At 35.4% G+C, this 20,652-nt stretch overlaps 1 protein-coding gene across 5 annotated transcripts in view; it reads right to left on the minus strand.

Annotated features, from left to right (window-relative positions):
• Nucleotides 1-20,652, minus strand: part of SOX5 (SRY-box transcription factor 5) — a 393,300-nt gene that overhangs the window by 80,854 nt on the left and 291,794 nt on the right. For all 5 annotated transcript variants that reach the window (XM_036866199.1, XM_036866200.1, XM_036866198.1 and 2 more), the window contains one exon: nt 18,178-18,263. In XM_036866199.1, the coding sequence (XP_036722094.1) occupies nt 18,178-18,263 (86 nt within the window). The remainder of the gene's footprint in view (nt 1-18,177; nt 18,264-20,652) is intronic.

Below are 20,652 nucleotides of genomic sequence, written 5' to 3' on the forward strand. Positions count from 1 at the left end.
TTTAAAAAATATAAGAAAAACATATTTAAAATTGGCTACTATTTGCACTACCCAAATCACATATTACTCTTAAATCAATTAAAATAACAAAAATACACCTTGCATTTAGAGTGTATTTCGACTTTCATTAGCTCCTCTGATCACAAAAGGCTTCCTTTTCAATTGTGCAGGCCATATTTCTCATATATCATCGAAGTAGTTCACAGAAATAATCAGTTGTAACTCCTGCTTTCCTTCCTTAAATTGATTGATTCATTCAATATTTATTTATTTGGGCACCTATTATGCACCAAGCACAATTCTAGACACTTAGAACATATCAATGAACAGAGATCTCTGCCTTAATGAAAAGAATTTTAATGTTTTTCCCCAAGAAAAATTATAAGACTTAAATCTTGTTATATCTGTCCAGTAGTTATCTAATATTTCTCCATATGACACTATATATTACTTATGATTATTATAATTGGTAATTTATATATCCCTGATTCTTAACATTTTAAAATATTGTCTTTGAAAGAACTGAAGTCATTCTTAAAAGTAATGATTGAGAGATACATGCTACAACATTGATGAGCCTTGAAAACATTACACTAAGTGAAATCAGCCAGACAAAAGGACAAATATTGTATGATTCACTTATATGAGGTACACAGAGTAGGCAAATTCATAGAGACAGAAAGTGGAATGGAAGTTACCAGGGGCTGAGGCAAGGTGGGGGGGAATGGGGAATGGGGAGTTATTATTTAATGGGTACAGAGTTTCCATGGGATGATTAAAAAGTTCTGGAAATAAATATTGGTGATGGGTATACAACACTGTGAAGGAATTTAATGTTACTGAATTGAATACTTAAAAATGGTTAAAATGATAAATTTGATTGTTCTGCATATTTTACCACAATAAAAAAGTATATGATTAAGTGGACAATAGAAAAAAATTGCTATATTCCAGTACCACATTAAGCTTCATTTCTTTAAAACAATTTTTCTCCTAATTTGTTCACATGTGTTGGTTCATCTTGTAAATTAACTGAAGAGAACAGATTTAAATGGGGGAAGGAATATTATTTTAAAGTAAAAGGAGATTGGAAATATTACATTCTTCTAGAAAATACTTACTAAAAATCACCCTAGGCTTTGGGAAACAAATATAAAGCAAGAAGAAAAAGCACCTGATTCTAAATCAACCAAATCCAGTAATGCCCCTTTCAAATTAATGGCTGCTCTGAAACAGCAGCTACGAGAGCGTGTCGACCCTTCACTGACTTTGCAAAAAGCACAGTATTTGCCAGTCCTACTGTAAAAGATAGTTCTCTCTTCACTTTCCCCACCTACTCCAAAGCTAGCTTCTTTTTCATATCCAGATGACTGTTTATGAGCTCAGTCCTATTTCAACTGTCACTCTTTACATCAAGGAAAGATAGATGGGACACACCAACCCCAACCTAAATGACCTTTGGATGTGACAAGAGTTTTAGGTCAGCCTTGCTAAATGGAGGCCTTGGTGTATCGAGACATGCCTTGGGGTGAAATTTACAGTGAATTTATTATCTCCCAATGCCCTTTGGACTGCTTCCCACCATCAAACACCATGGCAGCACTTGGAACAGGAAGAAATACATTAACTGGAATCTGATCGTTTTAAAAGGTTACAGCTGCCCAAATATAATTTAATTTCATACTTGCCCTTTGAGGGTTTGGTGTATATTTTCATTTTATGACTGCAAATGATAAAGCTCTTAAGATTCCAGGCAATAAAAAGAGGAAAAAAAAGTATTTTAAGGGTTAGAAGTCTATTCAGTTCATACTCAATGAATGAAGTGACAAATTAGCTTTTTTTAAAAAATCTAACATTTCTCTTTTTTATCTGGACCATCTTTTATTCCTCTTCTGATCCTACACTTCGATGTTTGGTTGAAATCAGTAAGTGAACACCAGCCTCAGATCTCAGCCAGCTTGAAAATTAAAAGGATGATTTTAAAAATGAAGATAAAGTCAATCTGATTTAAAGTGAAAATAGTTTAGTATAGGAAACATATATTTTTCATTAGTGTTTCCTCTCACATAATTGGGAAGATTTTCCCATTAAAGTGTATCAACATCAAATTGACTTACCATTGATCCAGTACTTTTCTAGTATATCACACTTTCCACAAACTTTAATGAAAGAGTCACAAAACCCTCTATAAACGCCACATCACAGCCTTATCAATTTAATTAGTAAATATTATTACTATTATTTTATCAACAGAGAATAAGAGATATGGTGTTACTAATGCAATAGAATTAATCAGAAAAAAGTCAGACACAAAATTCAGATAAAATCACCTATAATTTTTTATCTTAAGACATAAAAACAAAACAAAACAAAACCCAACTCTTACTCTTTCCCTTTAACTCAATACTTCACCAGAGACTTAACGGTTTTTTAAATATCAATCCAACAGAGTTTGAGGCAACACAGTATTTTGGATTCACTGTTAGTAATGAGAAAAGCCACACTGGTCAAAGGCAACTTAAAACTGTGTGTGTGTGTATGTGTGTGCGCAAATATGCATTCGTTCATCATTCTTTAGTTTAGTCAACAAATATCTCTTGAAAGATATTGCTAGTTCCTGTGAAGCTTACACTTTAAAAAGATTTTTCATATTATTTTAAGAGGGCACTCCTAATATATGAACAGCAAAGAAACACTCAGCATTTAAGTATTATAAAACTTAAACAGATAATTATAAGTATTAACATTTTTATTAGCAAATTTTAATTTCATGTTGACATGTCACTGTTTCAAAAGTATTTTGCATAGCATTTAATCTGCATAACAATCCAGTGGGGCAGGTATTAATATCCCCATTTACAGATTATGAAAATGTAGCCTAGCAAAGTTAAGGAACCTGCCCCGGGTAGCAAATCTAGTGGTTACTGAAACTGAAATGATCTGGATGATAATGGGAAACAGTACTTATCCTTTTACTCATTTGTTCACTTATCTCTCTTTCAGTCAACAGATATTAATTAAAGGCCCACCTAAAGTGAGAAAAATGAAAAGGCAAACATTATCCAGGAATCAATTAAAAGGATCTTACTCTCCTTTCTCTAAAGAAGATATAGAAATGGCTAATAAAGCACATGAAAAGATGCTCAACATTACTACCCATTAGGGAAGTGCAAACCAAAATCACAATGCAATACCACCTCAAACCCATTAGGATGGCTATTATCAAAACAAACAAACAAAAAACACAGAAAATACCAAATGTTCACGAGGATGTGGAGAAATTGGGACCCTTGTGCATTGCTGGTAGAAATGTAAAACAGTGAAGTCTCCATAAAACATTATGTCAGTCCCTCAAAAAATTAAACACAGAATTACGATATGATCCAGCAATCCTATTTCTGGGGATATACCCAAAATACTTGAAAGCAGGGACTAGAACAGATACTTGTATACCCATGTTCACAGCAACATTATTCACAATAGACAAAAGGTAAAAATAGCCCAAATATGTACCAACAGATGAACTGACAAACAATAGAATATTATTCAGCTTTAAAAAGGAAGAAAATTCTGACACATGCTACAACATGGATGAACCTTGAAGACATTGTGCTAAATGAATAATCCAGACACAAAAGGCCAAATATTGTAGGAGTCCACTTATAACGAGGTATCTTGAATAGATAATTCATAGAGACAAAAAGTAGAATAGTAGTTATATCAGGGGCTAGGGGTATGGGAAAATCAGAAGTTACTGTTTAATGGGTATGGACTTTCAGATTGAAATGATGAAGTAGTTCTGGAGATGAGTAGTGGTGATGGTAGTACAACACATGAATGTACTTAATGCCATGGAACTGTACCCTTAAAAATGGTTAAAATGGCAAATTTTATGCCATGTATATTTTACTACAATAAAAATAAATATACGTAAGATTAATAAAAACTAGCAAGTTTTGGGTCACAATCAAAAATTTAAAAATAAATTTAAAAGCAGAAAATAAATACTTAAGCCATTACTCCAACAAAATAAGATGAGAAATTAATATAAAGAAAAAAACCAAATGTTTTCTCTCTTGAGTATGAACTAAGAAATGTTGGATTCAAGGACAGTAGACAGAGCAGAAAGCCATATTAAAATGGAGGGAGTGAAAGAACAGCTATTGAACCGTAAGACAGCTGGCTTCTCTTGGCTTCAGCTGTCCTGCCAGCCAGGCTGAGACTTCCTGGGCAGGAGATAAGAGAATTCCTTTCCTAGGTGGTCAAAGAGACCAAGGGAATTTGGGGGGTAATAGAACTGTCTTGCGTCCTGATGGTGGTGGTGGTTAAAACTCATAAAACTGTATAACCCAAATATAGTCAAATTTACTGCATGTTATTTTTATAAATTAAAAAGTAAAAAATACAATCACACATATGAAAAAAGCATCTTATTCAACAACTCTGACTTATAATTCTTAAACATTTTGACCTTCCTTCCCAAGAAAAAGTCAGGAATAGTGGGATTTGCTAACACTGTAAATTATAAAGATTTTTAAAAAACACTGCAACATTTAGACTTAATTTTTTTTTTCTGGCTTTACTCTTTTTTTTTTTTTAATTGGAGTATAATTGCTTTACAATGTTGTGTTAGTTTCTGCTGTACAATGAAGTGAATCAGCTATATGTGTACATATTATCCCCTCCCTCTTGGACCTCCCTCCAACCACCCCATCCCACCCATCTAGGTCATGACAGAGCACTGAGTAGTATCTCTAGTATGTCCATATATGTATAAAGAATGAATACTAAATGGTGTTAAGTGTGCAGGAGAGCAGGTAGCCAGGGGTCACCACCCATGATCTGAGATAACAAGACTATAAAATACTGATAGCAGACTATTAAACAAACAAGGTGAAAAGCAATTCTCTCCATTTCAGCTGATGCTAAGAAACCAATTGTGCAGTTCTTTCTTAGTATAAAAATAAAGAGCTGTGTTTCCACCTCTACGTTTTTCTTTTCCAAGAGAACTCACACTTTTTTCCTAATCTCTGGAGAGTGGGTGAAAATCAGACTGTTATTAGTGTTATGGTCTCAATGAAAGCCTCCATCATTGATGTGTTCATGGCATTACTGGCTTTATTAATAGAGAAGATGTATTATGGATAAAAATATCTCTAGGCTAGTATCTTCTAAGAGCATTTAGAATGTTATCAAATCTATTTGGATGGGAAAAAAAAGGCCCATATATATTCTCCTCTGATAGCCTCAATCCTTGCCATTTGGTATTCCCAATTAAAACTCTTCACTCAACTGCTCATATCTGGATTGCTATTATAATTGTTTAACTAATAAGCAAATAGTTCTAAAGGAGATAGTACCTCCATTTTTCACAATTGTGGGAGAATAAAAAAGTAGCTAGAGTCCCAGATTTCAGTGAACAAGAGAGAGGAGGGGAAAACTGAAGAATAGAGAAAAGGGGAAGACTCGTAGAGCAGGATTAACAGAGAGGGCAGCTAAAAATGTAGAGAGGAAAAGTTAAAGAAAGAGGGGAAAAAAGGAAGACATAAAAGTAAAAGAGAGAGAGAGAAAAAGATTTTCAATAGGAACAGAGGTAGATTTTTGGAAGTAGGTTCCTGTTTTTAAATCTTTAGCATCCTGAAGGATTAAAAAGTGTATAGTGCCCAACCAGTTGGCTGTGTAATTCAAAATAACACAGCATTCTGATTACTGCTATGAAGCTGTTTTATGTCAAATTGTTACTTATTTATTTATTTCCACATAGCCCTTCTTTAACTGGGTGTAAGCACGTTGTTAGGTTGTCTATCGGGTAGTCTAGCCCTGGTCTGACCTGCTCATCTTCCTTCTCCTTCCATGGAGATGTAATAGGAATAATGAAACTTCCTATTTCTTGCCTAATTAGATCTTCAGTGCTAGCTTGACTATTTTCAGGTTTCTAAAGCATTTCTTTTGAATGCCTCAGGCCAATGGTTACTTTAGCACCCTTCTCTCATATTTTCTTTGACAGTACATGAATAAATGTATCAGGAATCAGAGAAGTCCACTTGTAAGGTGCAAAGACTCCTTCTGGGGATTTCTGAGGCTCGTGGTTACTTTCATAGTGCTTTGTTTCATTTCCCCCCTTCTTCCATGATATATAGGTAGAACAGCTACACTTATCTGTATTTTAAAAACAAGAAAACTTGAGAGCTGGCCAGATTAAATGACTTGAGACCAGACTCACATATCACTTCAGAAGCAGGTTGAGAGCAGGACCCTTATGTGTTAATCCCTTATTTGTTGAACAGTTTGGGAAGTTAGAGGGATCATGAAATACCAACTGCTTTGCATGCCTTTATTATGCCCTAACCATCCAGCCCTGCTGTAAAACTCTCCCCATTATAACAAAACACTGTAACTTTCCAATAACATACAGCTTTCCCTTCAAAGGGAAAAGTTTGTTCCATTCACGAGTAATTGTCAATGTCATAAAAGCAAAGATGCTCTAGTAACTCTTATGGAATGGAAAGAAATAGGGAGATACATTCTTTTCATTTTTAGGAAGAATTGAAACAGTTTTTGTGTAGTCTTACATGTAGAACAAAGGTTTTTATATTGAAAGGATATTTTACTTTCATAAAGACTTTTTGGCTTTCATTAAACATGGGGGAATGGCTCTCAAAGAGTGTATTCAACCCCAAATTAAATTGAGATGGATTTCTCGATTTGCCATACACCTCTGTACTATAGAACATAATTGCTCTATCTTAGAAAAATACTTGCTAACTTGAAATATGGAAGAATTTATTAGGCTCATTTCTGACAGTGGAGAAATCCCTGAATACAGGATATAAGGACAAGGATGATAGCAGCTAATGATGGCTGAATGCTTAAGCTATACTAAGCATATTGTACATACTATCTCATTTAATCCTCACAACAGCTTTATCATGTAGGAACAAAATTATCACATTTCACAAGGGAAGAAACTGAGACTAAGAGGTATTCAGGAGAGCTCAAGCTCATAACCCATCATACTATAAGTTCCATTTAAATATTATTTATTTGTAAGATTTACTTTAAAACAATTAAAAACAATTTTTTAATGTTTTTTACAAATTGACAAACATGCTTTAAAGAAAGAAAAAAAAAGCATAAGTCATGAGGTCATCTAACAGATTACTGTACTACTATACCAATAAACTACCAGACGATTACAGTGCAAAGACTGAGCCTATGGAAACTATATATTTTATAGTTTCATACTGCATTTAATGCTAGCTTGTGTCTAAGGTGACACTAAAACATCCAAACTTAAAATTCCTCTGGAAAGAAACCAGATGCAAGATGAATCAAATCAAGATGAGAATAAAAATGAAGAACTTTTAAGGGCCTTTGCTTTTTTTTTTTTATTGTTTAGTTAAATGTCATGGTTTATCTTCTATATGTTTAAACAAATGTTTTAACTGTACTATTTCTAACAATTTAAGATTCCTTGAAAACCGAAGAACTAAATTCAGGGGAAAGCTAGTTATATCTGTACGAGCTGTATAGACTAGAGCACAGTATAGTCAAATTTCAGATGGAAACTTATCTTAAAGCAACTATTATAGATGGAGGGACAATATTTTCTGCAGTTCTGCCTCATTCCAAAAAGGAAGTAATTGTAATTTTAACTATCAAGATTACTTTTTTCATTTTACATTGAAGAAGTTCTAGAATGGCAAAAGCAAGAGAGAACAGTGTTGCACTTTCCCTGTTGGAGGTATTAATTCTGCTGGCCCAATGCTCATTGTACCAAATCGTTTTGGAGCATACTTTGAGTCTGTTCCTCCATTTCTTCCTGTCTCCTTCCTTTATCCAAGAAGCCGCTGGGTAAGAAAAGGGGGTATGGCATTAAGGGAAAGGTCAGGATTAAGAAAGATGGAATAATTAAGGATTCCTTTCCCTCCTCCCCTTTCTTTACATGCCATAAATTTGGCAGGACAATACTGAGAAACTTCCACAGGAAACAGCAAATCTGAAATATGCTGGGCTGGCTTAAGCTTTTTATCTGAAGGAATCGAATAGGGCTCTATTTTCAAGTCTTGCAAAGTCACCTGCCAGCCAAATGTAGCTCAGAATTGGAACATGGTTTTTCTCCTTGGTCTTTCTCTCAGAACATTTCATTCATCACTGCAAAATCTTATCTGCATGATTATATAATCAACTTTTGAATACTATCTTTCTTCTAAGAAACAAATAAAATATCAACAAGACTTGTGATGTAAACAATCTCACTTTGAACCTTTTATGAACAAACAGATATGAAACAGCACACTTCTCTGTTGTTTTGTTTTCTGAATTCCTTGATCTTTCAATAGCTTTTCACAAAAGAATTAATTCACAGAGCACAGTCAGTGAACTCAGCAAAATGAAAGCAATTCAGAAGGTTGCCATTGTTACTAATATGCAAATCCTATCTATTGTTTTATTCATCCTTAATTTAAGTCTAAATGCAAAAATAGCAATTTTTCTCCCCTCTTTTTACACAAAACAACTTAAAGGTAATATATATGAATATATGCATTTAAATATTTGTAAGGATACCATGGAAAAATAGGAAGAAGCTAGATTTAGCTTTCAGCTGCTACGATTCCAGGCACACTTCTGTTAGTATCTGATTTAGCCAGGTCACTACTTAAAGTCTAAATTGCCTCATCAATAAAATTCAAGAGTTGGAATAGAAGAATGATTTTTAAATTTTATTTTAGCAGCAGAATCTTTTATTCAAACAATCTCAGCCAGTAGAACTCAATCTATAAAACAAATAAAAGTGAATGGTACTGTTTGGTGGCGACTGGAGCCACTCGGACTCCTGTGAACAGTTTGAAACAACTGCTTTTAAAGGTCTCTGAGGTCCTTTTTATTTCAAATAGACTTGTTAGGACAGGAGGTTGTATGACTTTCTTCAGATTCTATTCCACTTTCACACTCCATTCATTCTCTTCAATTTCAGACTCCTTTATGATCCATCAGGGATTCTTAACTAATTCATCTTTGCATTCCTTACGATGCTTAGCTTAGTCACTTACAAAGAATAAGTATTTGCAGAGTAAATAAAATTTCTGGGATACTATGGGGTTTATAAAATAATTCGCTTCCACGTTAAAGTTTGAAAACATAGGAACTATTTCCTTAAAGGAAGTAATGAAAAGTTTATAAATTTTCTCAAATTTCTATGAGAAACAGTTTAGCTCTACAATAAAGGGGTAGAATAAGAGGTAAGATGTCTTAGTGTATATTCTACTAATATATTTAGAAGAAGAGTATGTTTTGAAGGGTTATACCAGAAAATATTTTATATAAAATAATATTTTATATTATTTATTTTAAAATGTGTTATTACATTAAAAGCATCTACGTAAATAACTTATTTTAAATTTATAAGTTATTCATTTAGAATAGTTGCTGGCAGCTCATAGAGACAATTAGTTTGCAATATATCCAAGGAAAAATAGGACTTGACAGGAGGCATTATTTTCATTTTGTAGATATAAATATTGAGATAAAGAGTGAGCAATAGCAAAATTTAGGACACTATACTCCTAAGTAACTACTCGGGCTTTTTTTTTTTTTTTTGGATAATTAATCTCATTGCCTCCTATAGATTCTTGTGATGGGCCTTAAAATTATACCACACAGGGGAAAACACTTGTTTCCTTATGAATAAGAAAATGTGCCTCAATTTTACTAACTTGCTTTAGATGCTGAACTGCAAAATAAATCCACATAAGAAAAGTCTGCCAAGTCCTCACTTGCAAGACTGCCTTTAAGCCATAAAAAATAGTTTTAATACCAGCTAATAACATTTATTAATCAACTAATAATACCAAGCATTTATTATTACCTAGGACATAGTATTTCATAAATTGTAATTAATACTTTCATTGCTCTAAGAACTTGATGTATATTATCTCATTTAATTCTCACAATAAGATATCATTTATATCCATAATTTACAGACAAGAAAACTATGGCATGGAGAGGTTAGGTAACTTGCCCCGAATCACAGAGCTAGTAAATAGCAGAACCATGATTTAAGGCACAGATGGCTGCAGGTACCATCCTTTTAACCATTACATTTTACTGGCTCTTGCTAAATAACAGTGCCTCTTAAAATATTAATCTAAAGATAATGTCTTAATATAATAATAAAATTTTTTGCTTTAGTCTATGTTATTTTCCCTCTAATTATCCTCTGCTGAGAGACTAAGTTTTCCTGTATGTAATTAATTAACTACAAAGACTTCAGCCCTAGGTTTAACAGTTATATGTAATATAATTTACATATTCCAGCTGCATGCTTTGCGATTTAGCCATACAAATAATCGATAATATTCATGGATAATATTCAACAGTTTTCTGGTACCACAACCAGAGTTTGTTTCTCTTAAGGAGAATCTGTCTTCATTTGGGTTCTTTAGGCTCAAGATTCTTATTGGTTCTATTAAGGTGATAACTTTTACTTATGTAGAATTTTATTCCTAAATAAATTTTATTGAATTTGTCTTCGTAAGACATTCCTTGAATAAATTAAAGGATACTAGTAATATAAACTAAACCGACTATTAGGTTGAATGACAAATTTCTAATATAAATACAATCTGTGAATCTGAAGAATATTAGTTTCTCTCCCTTCTTATATATAGCCAAGACGAGAGAACTGAGTAGTTCTGTTTTTCTTGATAAAATGAAAAACCTGTATACTTTTAAAATTACAATAAACTGGTATTGTTCCTAGGATTGCATCTACTTTGGCCTTGAGCCTAGCAATCCTTTTATGTATACCAATTAGCCTAGAAACATTTTAGAGTAACCTAACCATGTTTTGATTAAGAGAACACAGAATGCCATTGAGGAATGGGCATGAACTTGTGACCAGGAAACCTGGCACTTATGAATAGTTTATATTACTTTAGTGTAGGCAATGGGAGAACTTCAAATACAATTTTAAACTTTACCATTTGATTGGTAATTACAATAAAAATGGGTAGTGTGGAAAAGCACACGTGTACTGATGTTTCTGTTAGCACGTAATGAGACAACATGAAGCGGCTGGAAACAAGGAAATACAGAAATAGCATGAAAAAGACACTGCCGGTACTGTCTCCATTGCCCAAATGTCAAACAGCTCCTGGGAACCCTAGGGGTGGTAATAACTGGAAGTAGTTCCTACTAGGTTTTTCCTTAAAGGAGATTCTTGAACACTGCTGGGTTCTGACTCTAGCCCATATGGGCCTGGAAAAGTCAGAGAAAATGTTGGCTGCACTTTTTCAGGCCTATTTGCATATGTTCTTTAGTATGCAGAATGTCTCTGTATATAATTTAATTGTTGTTGGGGTTTTTTTTTTGTCTCTATTAATACATATGCAAATGACTCACACTTGCAGCTGTGCTGTCTTAATCATATGTGTGCTTCTGTCTGTCTGCCCTGCAGGCTCAGGGTTGAAGAGAGAGGAAAAGAGGGAATTCATTCTTTTAACCTGCAAGAAAACTCACTCATGCAGACAGAAGTCTGAGAGCAAACAACACACCAGGGTTGCAACTGAAATGTTGAGCAGTTGATCATTTTTCACCCTGTATGGAAATGACTGTGACCTAAGAGTTAAACTGAATAGTAGAGTGTCTAGGTAGGTAAAGATGAATACTTTACAGGGATTCATCCTTGTAAGTAATTCCTTCAATAAGAAGGTAAAAAGCCTCATATCTAGACCTCTCCACATGGTTATTTCTTCCTTATTGATTTTCTAGGGGTTTCTCTTGGTCAGACACATAAAGCCATGCTCACTTACAAGGCTCTGGGAAATATGAAACATTTATCTGTGTCCTGTCATAATTACTGACCTCCTTCAGAGAATGGCAGGAGGTTGATAAAAAGATGAACTTCATTTTTTCATCTACATCTACCTTGATGTTACTCTCTATCAGATAGAAATCGAAGCCATTTCCACTATGACTTCCATGTACCTTTGATAGCTAGGAAAAATGATTGATTTTAGTTGATATTTTATATAATTCATTCTCTCCTGTGATCACATGTCATCTATCATATTCTCTATCCCAGAGGATTCATGTTATTGATATTACTGGTTGCTGGAACTGTAGCCCTATGTGATTTCATTTATGACAATTTGCAATTTTGAGTCTTTATTCCAAAAATACTATTATGCATTTTAAAAATAATCCTACTAAAATCAGTAAAAGGTGAATTAATTCAATAAAAATTCTTGAATGAAAGCTACTTGCTTAGTTGAGTAAAATATGACCATCCAAAAAGAATTTCAATCTTTTTTTCCCCTGCTTATCACTATTAATCATTGGTTGGAGTCGACATTTTTGGCTTCCTATAGGTAGAACAGGTGGCAACCATCTTTTGGCCAACACAAATACAGTATTTATAAAGTGAGAAATAAGTGGATAAATATTTCCTTTTAATTTCCAATCTTAGAAGCCTTGTTAAAAAACAGAAATAGGATACACTACAAATCTTACTATTAAAAAGTTCACGATGCCCATTAAGTAAAATGCAAATGAATGACAATGAATATGAGAAATAAATGTTAGATGGACTGCTGCCATCATTTGGTTTCATTAATTAGAAACAGACAATTTGCTTAGCTGATTTTATCTAGTCACAAAAATCCAAAAGATTCAAAGTGTAAGTTATTTTGCTTAAATAATTAGATTCACTTCTTCAGATTGAAATGAAGCTAGATTAGTTTTCTGTATAAGTTAATCTCCCTCCTTTAAAAAGAGACAATATTAGGAGAACAAATATCAAAAGGCATCCTTGGCTCTTGGAAGAAAAATAAGTAGTTTGAAGAGGAAGGGGAAAGAAAAAAAGAGAAGAGGAGGAAAAAAGAGAATGGGGTAAACAGTGTATGAGATTGCTAATTGGCTAGTTACTAGTATTTTGATAATATACCTTTCCATTATTTAGAAATAATTTCTTTTAGTGTTGTATTGGCAAGGTGAGTCATACTGAGTCAAAAGCACCTCTATCAATTCATAGTCTCATCTACGCCTGTACATCCATTAATGAACAACATAGGAATAAACTAATGTTGAAATGTTTGGTCTTCTTTGAAAATTATAACTTTAAAGGAATTACACAAACTGTAATAAATGCTAAAACACATTCTTTATGCAGCAGCCCAAGGTAACAAATAAGATAAAGGGAAGAAGGAGCAGAAGAGATAGAGCTACAGATTTCTCATATACTAAGAATCTTTTAATAAGGGTTAAAAATATAATGTTCCCTGGTATTTAAATTAATATCATTTATTCCAGAAATTAATCATACACTGCTTTGTTATTTTATTAAAAATGATTATGACCATTAGCTCATGATAGTTTCTTCATTTTATTCCTATGTACTGAGCACCAGCTACTTGCTAGGCATTCCGCCCCCCCACCCCACCCCGAGCACGTGAGATACATTATGATACATTATTGGGCAACAACAACAACAAAATGACACTCCCTGCTCTGGTGGAATTTAGAGAATATTTGAAACAGGCAGACAATAAATAAGGAATATAATATGTAAGTTATACAGTATGTTTGAAGATGACTAGTGCTATAGAAAAAAAGCAGAATAAAGGAAATAGGAAGTGTGGTACATCTTGGAGGGTTATTTTATGATTTCAAGCGGTTAGTTAGACTAAGTCTAGGAGAGATGACATTAGAGCAAATTCTTGAATGAGGTGAATTAGCCTTCCAGGCAGAGGGACAGGTAATGCCAAACTCTAAGGTGGGAGCATACTTCGGCAAGTCAAAGGACAGAGAAGAGTCTAGTGTAGGTGCAGCACACTGAATAAGGTAGTGTGGAGCAGACTATCATAAACATAATTTTAAAATACTGTGGTGCCACACATGGTACCAGGCACATTGTGTTTTCATAAGGATGAAAATTAATTTATATAGGAAATTAATCATTAATATTCAGCTTAATTCCACTGTTTCAAAGAAGAGTAGCTAGTTAACAAAAATAGATAATTTATTTTAAGTGTAATCTTAAGATTCATTCTTCACCCTTTCATTTAATAGATATTTACTGAGTCCATTAAATATTTCAAGCACTGGTTAAGTGCAAACGATGGTGAGTCAGTAATTCCATAGATTTTGCCGTCTGGTAGAAGCCAGAAAGTAGGATTTAAAACATATTCTATAAGTGCTATTAGAGGGGAAATACAGTGTGTTCCCGGCATATATAAGACCTACGTTAATCAAGACTTGGGGACAATGAAGACTTCCCTGAAAAAGTGAGGTTTTGACTTGCAACCTCAGGGAAAACTAGGAGTTTGCTTGGTAAAACAAAGGTGGGTAATAGGGTTCCCGAAAGAGAAAACATCACATGTAAAGATCCAGAGGGGAGAGAGAACTTGAAAACACCAAGGTATAACTTAAGGTATTTAAGTAGGAGAAGGACATGGTCAGATTTTCTAAAATCTTAAAGATCATTCTGACAAACGTATAGTAGAGAGCGCACTGAAGGGGCAAGAGAAGAAAGAAAGGCCAGTTCAGGGCTACTGTGGTAAATTATGGAAGCAATGAGGATAGCCTGACCCACAGAGTGACAGTACCATGCAAAGGAACAGACGGATTCTTGATGTATTTAGTAGGTAGAATGAATAGACAGATAATGAATGAATAGGTCCAGAGGAAGAGGGAAGAAGAGAAGTTGAACATAGTGCTAATGGTTTCCGGGGTTGAGCCATTTGCTAAGACCAGAAAATGAACAGGTCGGGGGGCGAGGAAGAGAACTGGTGAGGCCCATTTTGTAGTCAGTTTATTGTGCATGTAACGTCTGTGTTTCCTCTTGGTAGCCAACAAATAGTTGGCTATATGGATCTGAAGCTCAGGAAAGACTTAAAAGCTCTGGAAAAAGCTCAGAGGAGACAAGGACAGATATTTTGTTATAGAAGAAAGAAATAAAATGGTGCCTGGGCACAACATGTTAATTTGTATGTTTTATATACATAATCCAGATTAAGCCATTTTCTCTATATAAATAAAAACTAAATATTTGACAATGCTTAGACTATTTTAACTGCTCCTAAAAGTATACAGTAAGGTGATTTTTTTTGCATAGTAAGTATTTTATTATTTTATCCAGGAACATGAAGTGATAAAATAATAAATAGTGGTTTAATTTAAAACATGTCATTTTGTTTTCCTTTTAAGACAATTGTAATAATTATTTCTTCTTTAATAAAGGCCCTGGTTGTTGGTTTTACTTAATATTATCCAAGCGTGAACAATTACTTGTAAATGATTATTTCAAAAGAAAACACAAATGGTAGGTAAACAAAGTCAACCAGGAGTAGAGATATATTTATAGGGTCCTTTCTTGGATCTAGATGTTCAAAAAGAGAAGACTGAATTAACATATATCTGTGTAAAGAGGTATGAAATAGACAATGCAGAGTGTGAAGTAGATAGCCGTCATGAATGCTGCTGTCTCCTTCAGCATTGCATATAGAGGATTTGTATTAGTACCAATTAATCAGCATTATTGTTATAATTGTATTAGCAGGTTACTAAGTTAGCAAATGTCCTAAGAAGGGCAATGTCTCCAAAGTTTAAAAAAAAATCTCCTGTACTTGGAAAAGCAAGTATAATTGTTTTAAAACCATGGATTTTGGACTCTGTGATCCAAGTTTCTTCTTTGTCAAATAGAGTTATTAATACATAACAAAAAGTGTTGTAATAAGAATTAAATGAGAACTCTTTGTGTGAAAGCCTTACCAGAGAACCTAGCATAAGAACATAGGACTGAATCTCAATAATTGAAAGAGAATCTTGGTAACTGAAAGGGACTCAAAAGTGATGAAGTCTACTCCAGGTATTATTAAGGGATAGAAAATGGAGATTTAGCAGTATAATTCAAAGCAGAGTATGGAGAAAATTAAAACTGGCTCATACATTATACTCCACTGAGATGAAACTTCTCAGAAGCAGGTTCACAAGATTGGGGTGAATGCTGGGTTAGGGTTAAGATAAGACTTCTGACTAGGCATTGTAGTTAGCTTTTCTCTGACCTGTCTGGGAAGGTTTGTGGAGAAGAAAAGAATTTGGATGCTATTTTAATGCAAGGGGAGGGAGAGTATTACAGGTCTCCTTTGCAGCTGGGGGAAAGGTGAAGTCAAGGTTAGGGATCTGTGAATACAGTGTTAGGAATAGGAGTAGAAAAGTAGGTTGGTGTAGGCACCCTAGCAAAGGTGAGAGTAAGTCCACTAAAAGAAACGCCATGACATGCGTTTGGAATATGTGTTTGGGTTTGAGTACTGTTTTTTAATCATGAGCAAAAGTCCGTGTGTGTGTGTGTGTGTGTGTTTATGTGTTTGTGTTTTAATAGTAGCTAATGGCTTATCATGAAAGAGTTAAGATTATTAGTTTTCTTGTTGTACCGCAGTGTTGATTTACTGAGATCTTAACAAAACTCATTTATTTTAATGGGTACAATGCCACTTACACAAAATATCTTTATCCCATTTATAGATCAAATTATAGTTGAAGCAAAAGCAAACATGTTTGGTGTCTTTTTTCTTGTTTTCTGATCAACAAATTTTTTTGTATCTTTAAATTTTAACGGAATCTGATATCACATTATAAGGGCAGAAATAAAACTTAATTTGTGTCAAATAGTCTAATGCTATCTTTATAGAAAAATAAGTTTGGACTCTGCCTACAAGCTACCTTCTACTAGAATCTAAACAATGAAACGTAGGAGACTGCCCCCAACTTTCCTTGCTCCCTCTCACCACTAATCCAATGGTGAAAGGAAATGAGATGTCTAATTTGTTTTGAAAACTGACAGCTTAGATCTCTTAAAACTCTATTTCCACAGTCAATCTATTGCTGGATATTCTTCTCCTCTTCCCTTTATCCTCCAACTACTCTTTTTAGTTTTACTTATTATAGCCACTTCTCTGTATTGTAGTTATTTCTCAGACTTCAAAGGCTAACAAATGCTGTTACTTTTATTGTCCCCATGGCTCCAACAGGTTATTTCCAAGGTAATTTCCAGCTCAAAGAAACAGACACTAACACTGTAGCTTTTGGAGAAAAGGCAGAATAGGAATGGGTGTTATTAACCTCTGTAGAACACAGTATGTCTCAGTTCCTCCTGTGTTTCTCCTGTGAGACTCAACTGGTTTCTCAGAACCCCACCAGGTCTGATAACTCCCTGTGCTGACCAGATGTATCTGTCTCTTGATGCTACAATTTAAACTATATTTTCCTTATAGGCTAGGGTCATCTGTCATGACAATGCACTTTCATGAATACAACTTAATTTTATTAAGCATGGGTGCTTTATACTTGGCTTTAACGGCATACTGCGTCTTTCAGGCAAAGGAAAATATAAAACTTCTCACAAGGGGAGATTAATCCTATTATTGGATGATTTGTTATTCCCATTACCTGTGTACCTATAAAGTCCATAACAACAGAAACTAGGGTAGTAGGATGCTGATTCAAAGATTTAAACAGTTAATGAAAGATAACTTTAATATAATTTAATTGATATTCTTTCCAACTCCAGAGACAAAATTTCTAAAATCACTTGGACATCTGGTAAAGTCAGCAAAGACATTCATGGATATATGGGAATATGTCTTCTGCCGGGCTAAAAAAGGTCTTAATTAGGATGTCTGGATAAAGTTGTGCTCATTTAGACACCTGCTTATTTGGTCTACTTATCCTTGCTTATCCAACTGAGCTGGCATTAGCAGGAGAATAAAGAGTGCTTCAAAAATACTGGGCATCTTGAACAATTTTAAACGTAATTTTTGTAAGCTATCTTGATCCATAAGTATCTGAATATCTTTTGTAGTTTTTTTGTTCTTTTTATCTTGGTGAGGAACATTCTGTGACAAAATTATGGCATATAGTAATCAAAGCAAAAGTACAGCTCATTTTGTTAAATCATACCAGGCAATAAAAAAAATTACAATAAACTGTCTTTAGTACAGAAAACAGGCCTAAAAATTAAAAGAACCAACTTTGGGTTAAGAATCAGTAGACATAAATTCAAAAACAAAAAAATGTGAGACAAATATCACTAGTCAGTTTTATTTTGTGTTAACACGATAATAGCTGTTTTCGATATTTACTTAACCTTTGTCTCTGGTGTATTGTTTCCCGACTTACCTGCAGTTGGAGTGGGCCTAAGCCTGGTGTTGCTGCAGCAGCAGCTGCCATGGTAGTTGGGATCAGCTGTACAGGGTAAGGGTCACCTACGTAAGAGAATAATAGAGGCGTCAGCACCTTTTATCTACTCTCCACCTGCAAATTAAACTCATGCATTCACTCTTTCCAAAAGCCTTCTTTTGTGTGCCTTGCTGAGGCCTAATGAAAAGCTCTATTGTGCAGCTTTTTACTAACACTCTTTTCACAATTCTGGCTGAGAGAGGAATGTGAATAAAAGGCACAAGCAATTAAGGCGGAAACCTCATCCTTTTTTCATGATGTATTTAGGAAAATGGGAGGAAAAAGTGCGCATTGATCAGAGGGCTGCACTTTATAACACACACACACACACACACACACACACACACCTGATAATCTTGATATGAGCATACCAACTCCTCAGCACATTTAAAATGTTATTATAAAAGGAACTTAACTAAACTTAATTCTATTTTAACAAACTAAACTCTAAAGATTTAGGCCAAGTAGCTTATCTTTTTAATGCTATGTTACAGTCTTGATTCAAATAACCTGTGGACAAATTCATCATAAAGAAAACATTTAATACATTTTTAAAAGTTATATAAAATATTGGTATCTCTATTATTCCAGAGACAAATGCTTAAAAAGATATACTATAAAGAAAGCAGAAAATAGATGGTTTTTCCCCAATGGATTTCGCTTTGTGGGAATATCTAAAAAACTAAAATTTTAGTAATTTAAATTTAAAGTTTTAATATAGATGATCTATAAAAATATAGAGAGACACACAAACATATATTCACATATAGAAGATTATAATGTACGTTTTTGATGTGAATAAAGAATTTTTTCCTCTTAGTAAAGAGGTACCTCAGACTTTTTGCACAGAGCCCAGTGATATGCTAACAGATATGGACACTGTTAGCTGTTTGAAATATAACCATAGCAAAAATGTAAAATAACTATTGATATAAGAACAATTTTCTAATATACAAAGCTTTTTGTAGAACTATAATTTGTGAAAAGCTTGTTGAATGTCAAATGTATGGAAATATAACTGAAAATAACGGTTAATATATTCATTCAAAAATATTTATTGAGGGAGCCCCTGTGCTCGAGAGGCCCGCGGTGCCACTGCCACCTGTGGAAGCAGCGAGTTCCGACCAAAGTTCCCCGGCCACAAAGGGCCCTGGGCCTCCGGGTCCTGGCGTCACACCCCCTCTGCTGTTTCTCAATAAGCAAAAAGTTGTCCCAGCACTACTGCTGAAAATATTACTCTTTTCCACATTGAATAGTCTTGGCACCCTTGTCAAAAATCAATTGACCAGAGGACCTTCAAGATGGCGGAGGAGTAAGACATGGAGATCACCTTCCTCCCCACAAATACATCAGAAATACATCTACATGTGGAACTGCTCCTACAGAACACCTACTGAACACTGGCAGAAGACCTCAGACCTCCCAAAAGGCAAGAAACTCCCCACATACATGGGTAGGGCAAAAGAAAAAAGAAAAAACAGAGACAAAAGAATAGGGACGGGACCTGCACCAGTGGGAGGGAGCCGTGAAGGAGGAAAGGTTTCCACACACTAGGAAGCCCCTTCGCGGGCGGAGACTGCGGGTGGCAGAGGGGGGAGCTTCGGAGCCACGGAGGAGAGCACAGCCACAGGGGTGCGGAGGGCAAAGCGGAGAGACTCCCGCACAGAGGATCAGTGCCGACCAGCACTCACCAGCCCGAGAGGCTTGTCTGCTCAGCCGCCGGGGTGGGCGGGGGCTGGGAGCTGAGGCTCGGGCTTCCGTCGGATCGCAGGGAGAGGACTGGGGTTGGCGGCGTGAACACAGCCTGAAGGGGTTAGTGCGCCACAGCTAGCCGGGAGGGAGTCCGGGAAAAGGTCTGGACCTGCCTAAGAGGCAAGAGACCATTGTTTCGGGGTGCGCAAGGAGAGGGGATTCAGAGCACTGACTAAACGAGTTCCAGAGACGGGAGTGAGCCGCGGCTATCAGCGCGGACCCCAGAGACGGGCAGGAGATGCTAAGGCTGCTGCTGCTGCCACCAAGAAGCCTGTGTGCTTCTTGGTGTCACTATCCACACCTCCCCTTCCAGGAGCCTGTGTAGCTGACCACTGCCAGGGTCCCGTGATCCAGGGACAACTTCCCCGGGAAAACACACAGCATGCCTCAGGCTGGTGCAACATCACACCAGCCTCTGCTGCCTGCAAGCTCGCCCCGCATTCCACACCCCTCCCCGCCCTGGGTGCCAAATCCAAAGCTGAACCCCAGAAGCTGTGCCAACAAAGAAGAGAAAGGGAAATTTCTCCGTGCAGCCTCAGGAGCAGCGGATTAAATCTCCAGAATCAACTTGATGTACCCTGCATCTGTGGAATACCTGAACAGACAATGAATCAACCCAGAATTGAGGTGGTGGATTTTGGGAGCAACTGTAGGCTTGGGGTT

This window comes from Balaenoptera musculus, chromosome 10, assembly GCF_009873245.2.
Source record: "Balaenoptera musculus isolate JJ_BM4_2016_0621 chromosome 10, mBalMus1.pri.v3, whole genome shotgun sequence".
Classification (NCBI taxonomy): Eukaryota; Metazoa; Chordata; class Mammalia; order Artiodactyla; family Balaenopteridae; genus Balaenoptera; species Balaenoptera musculus.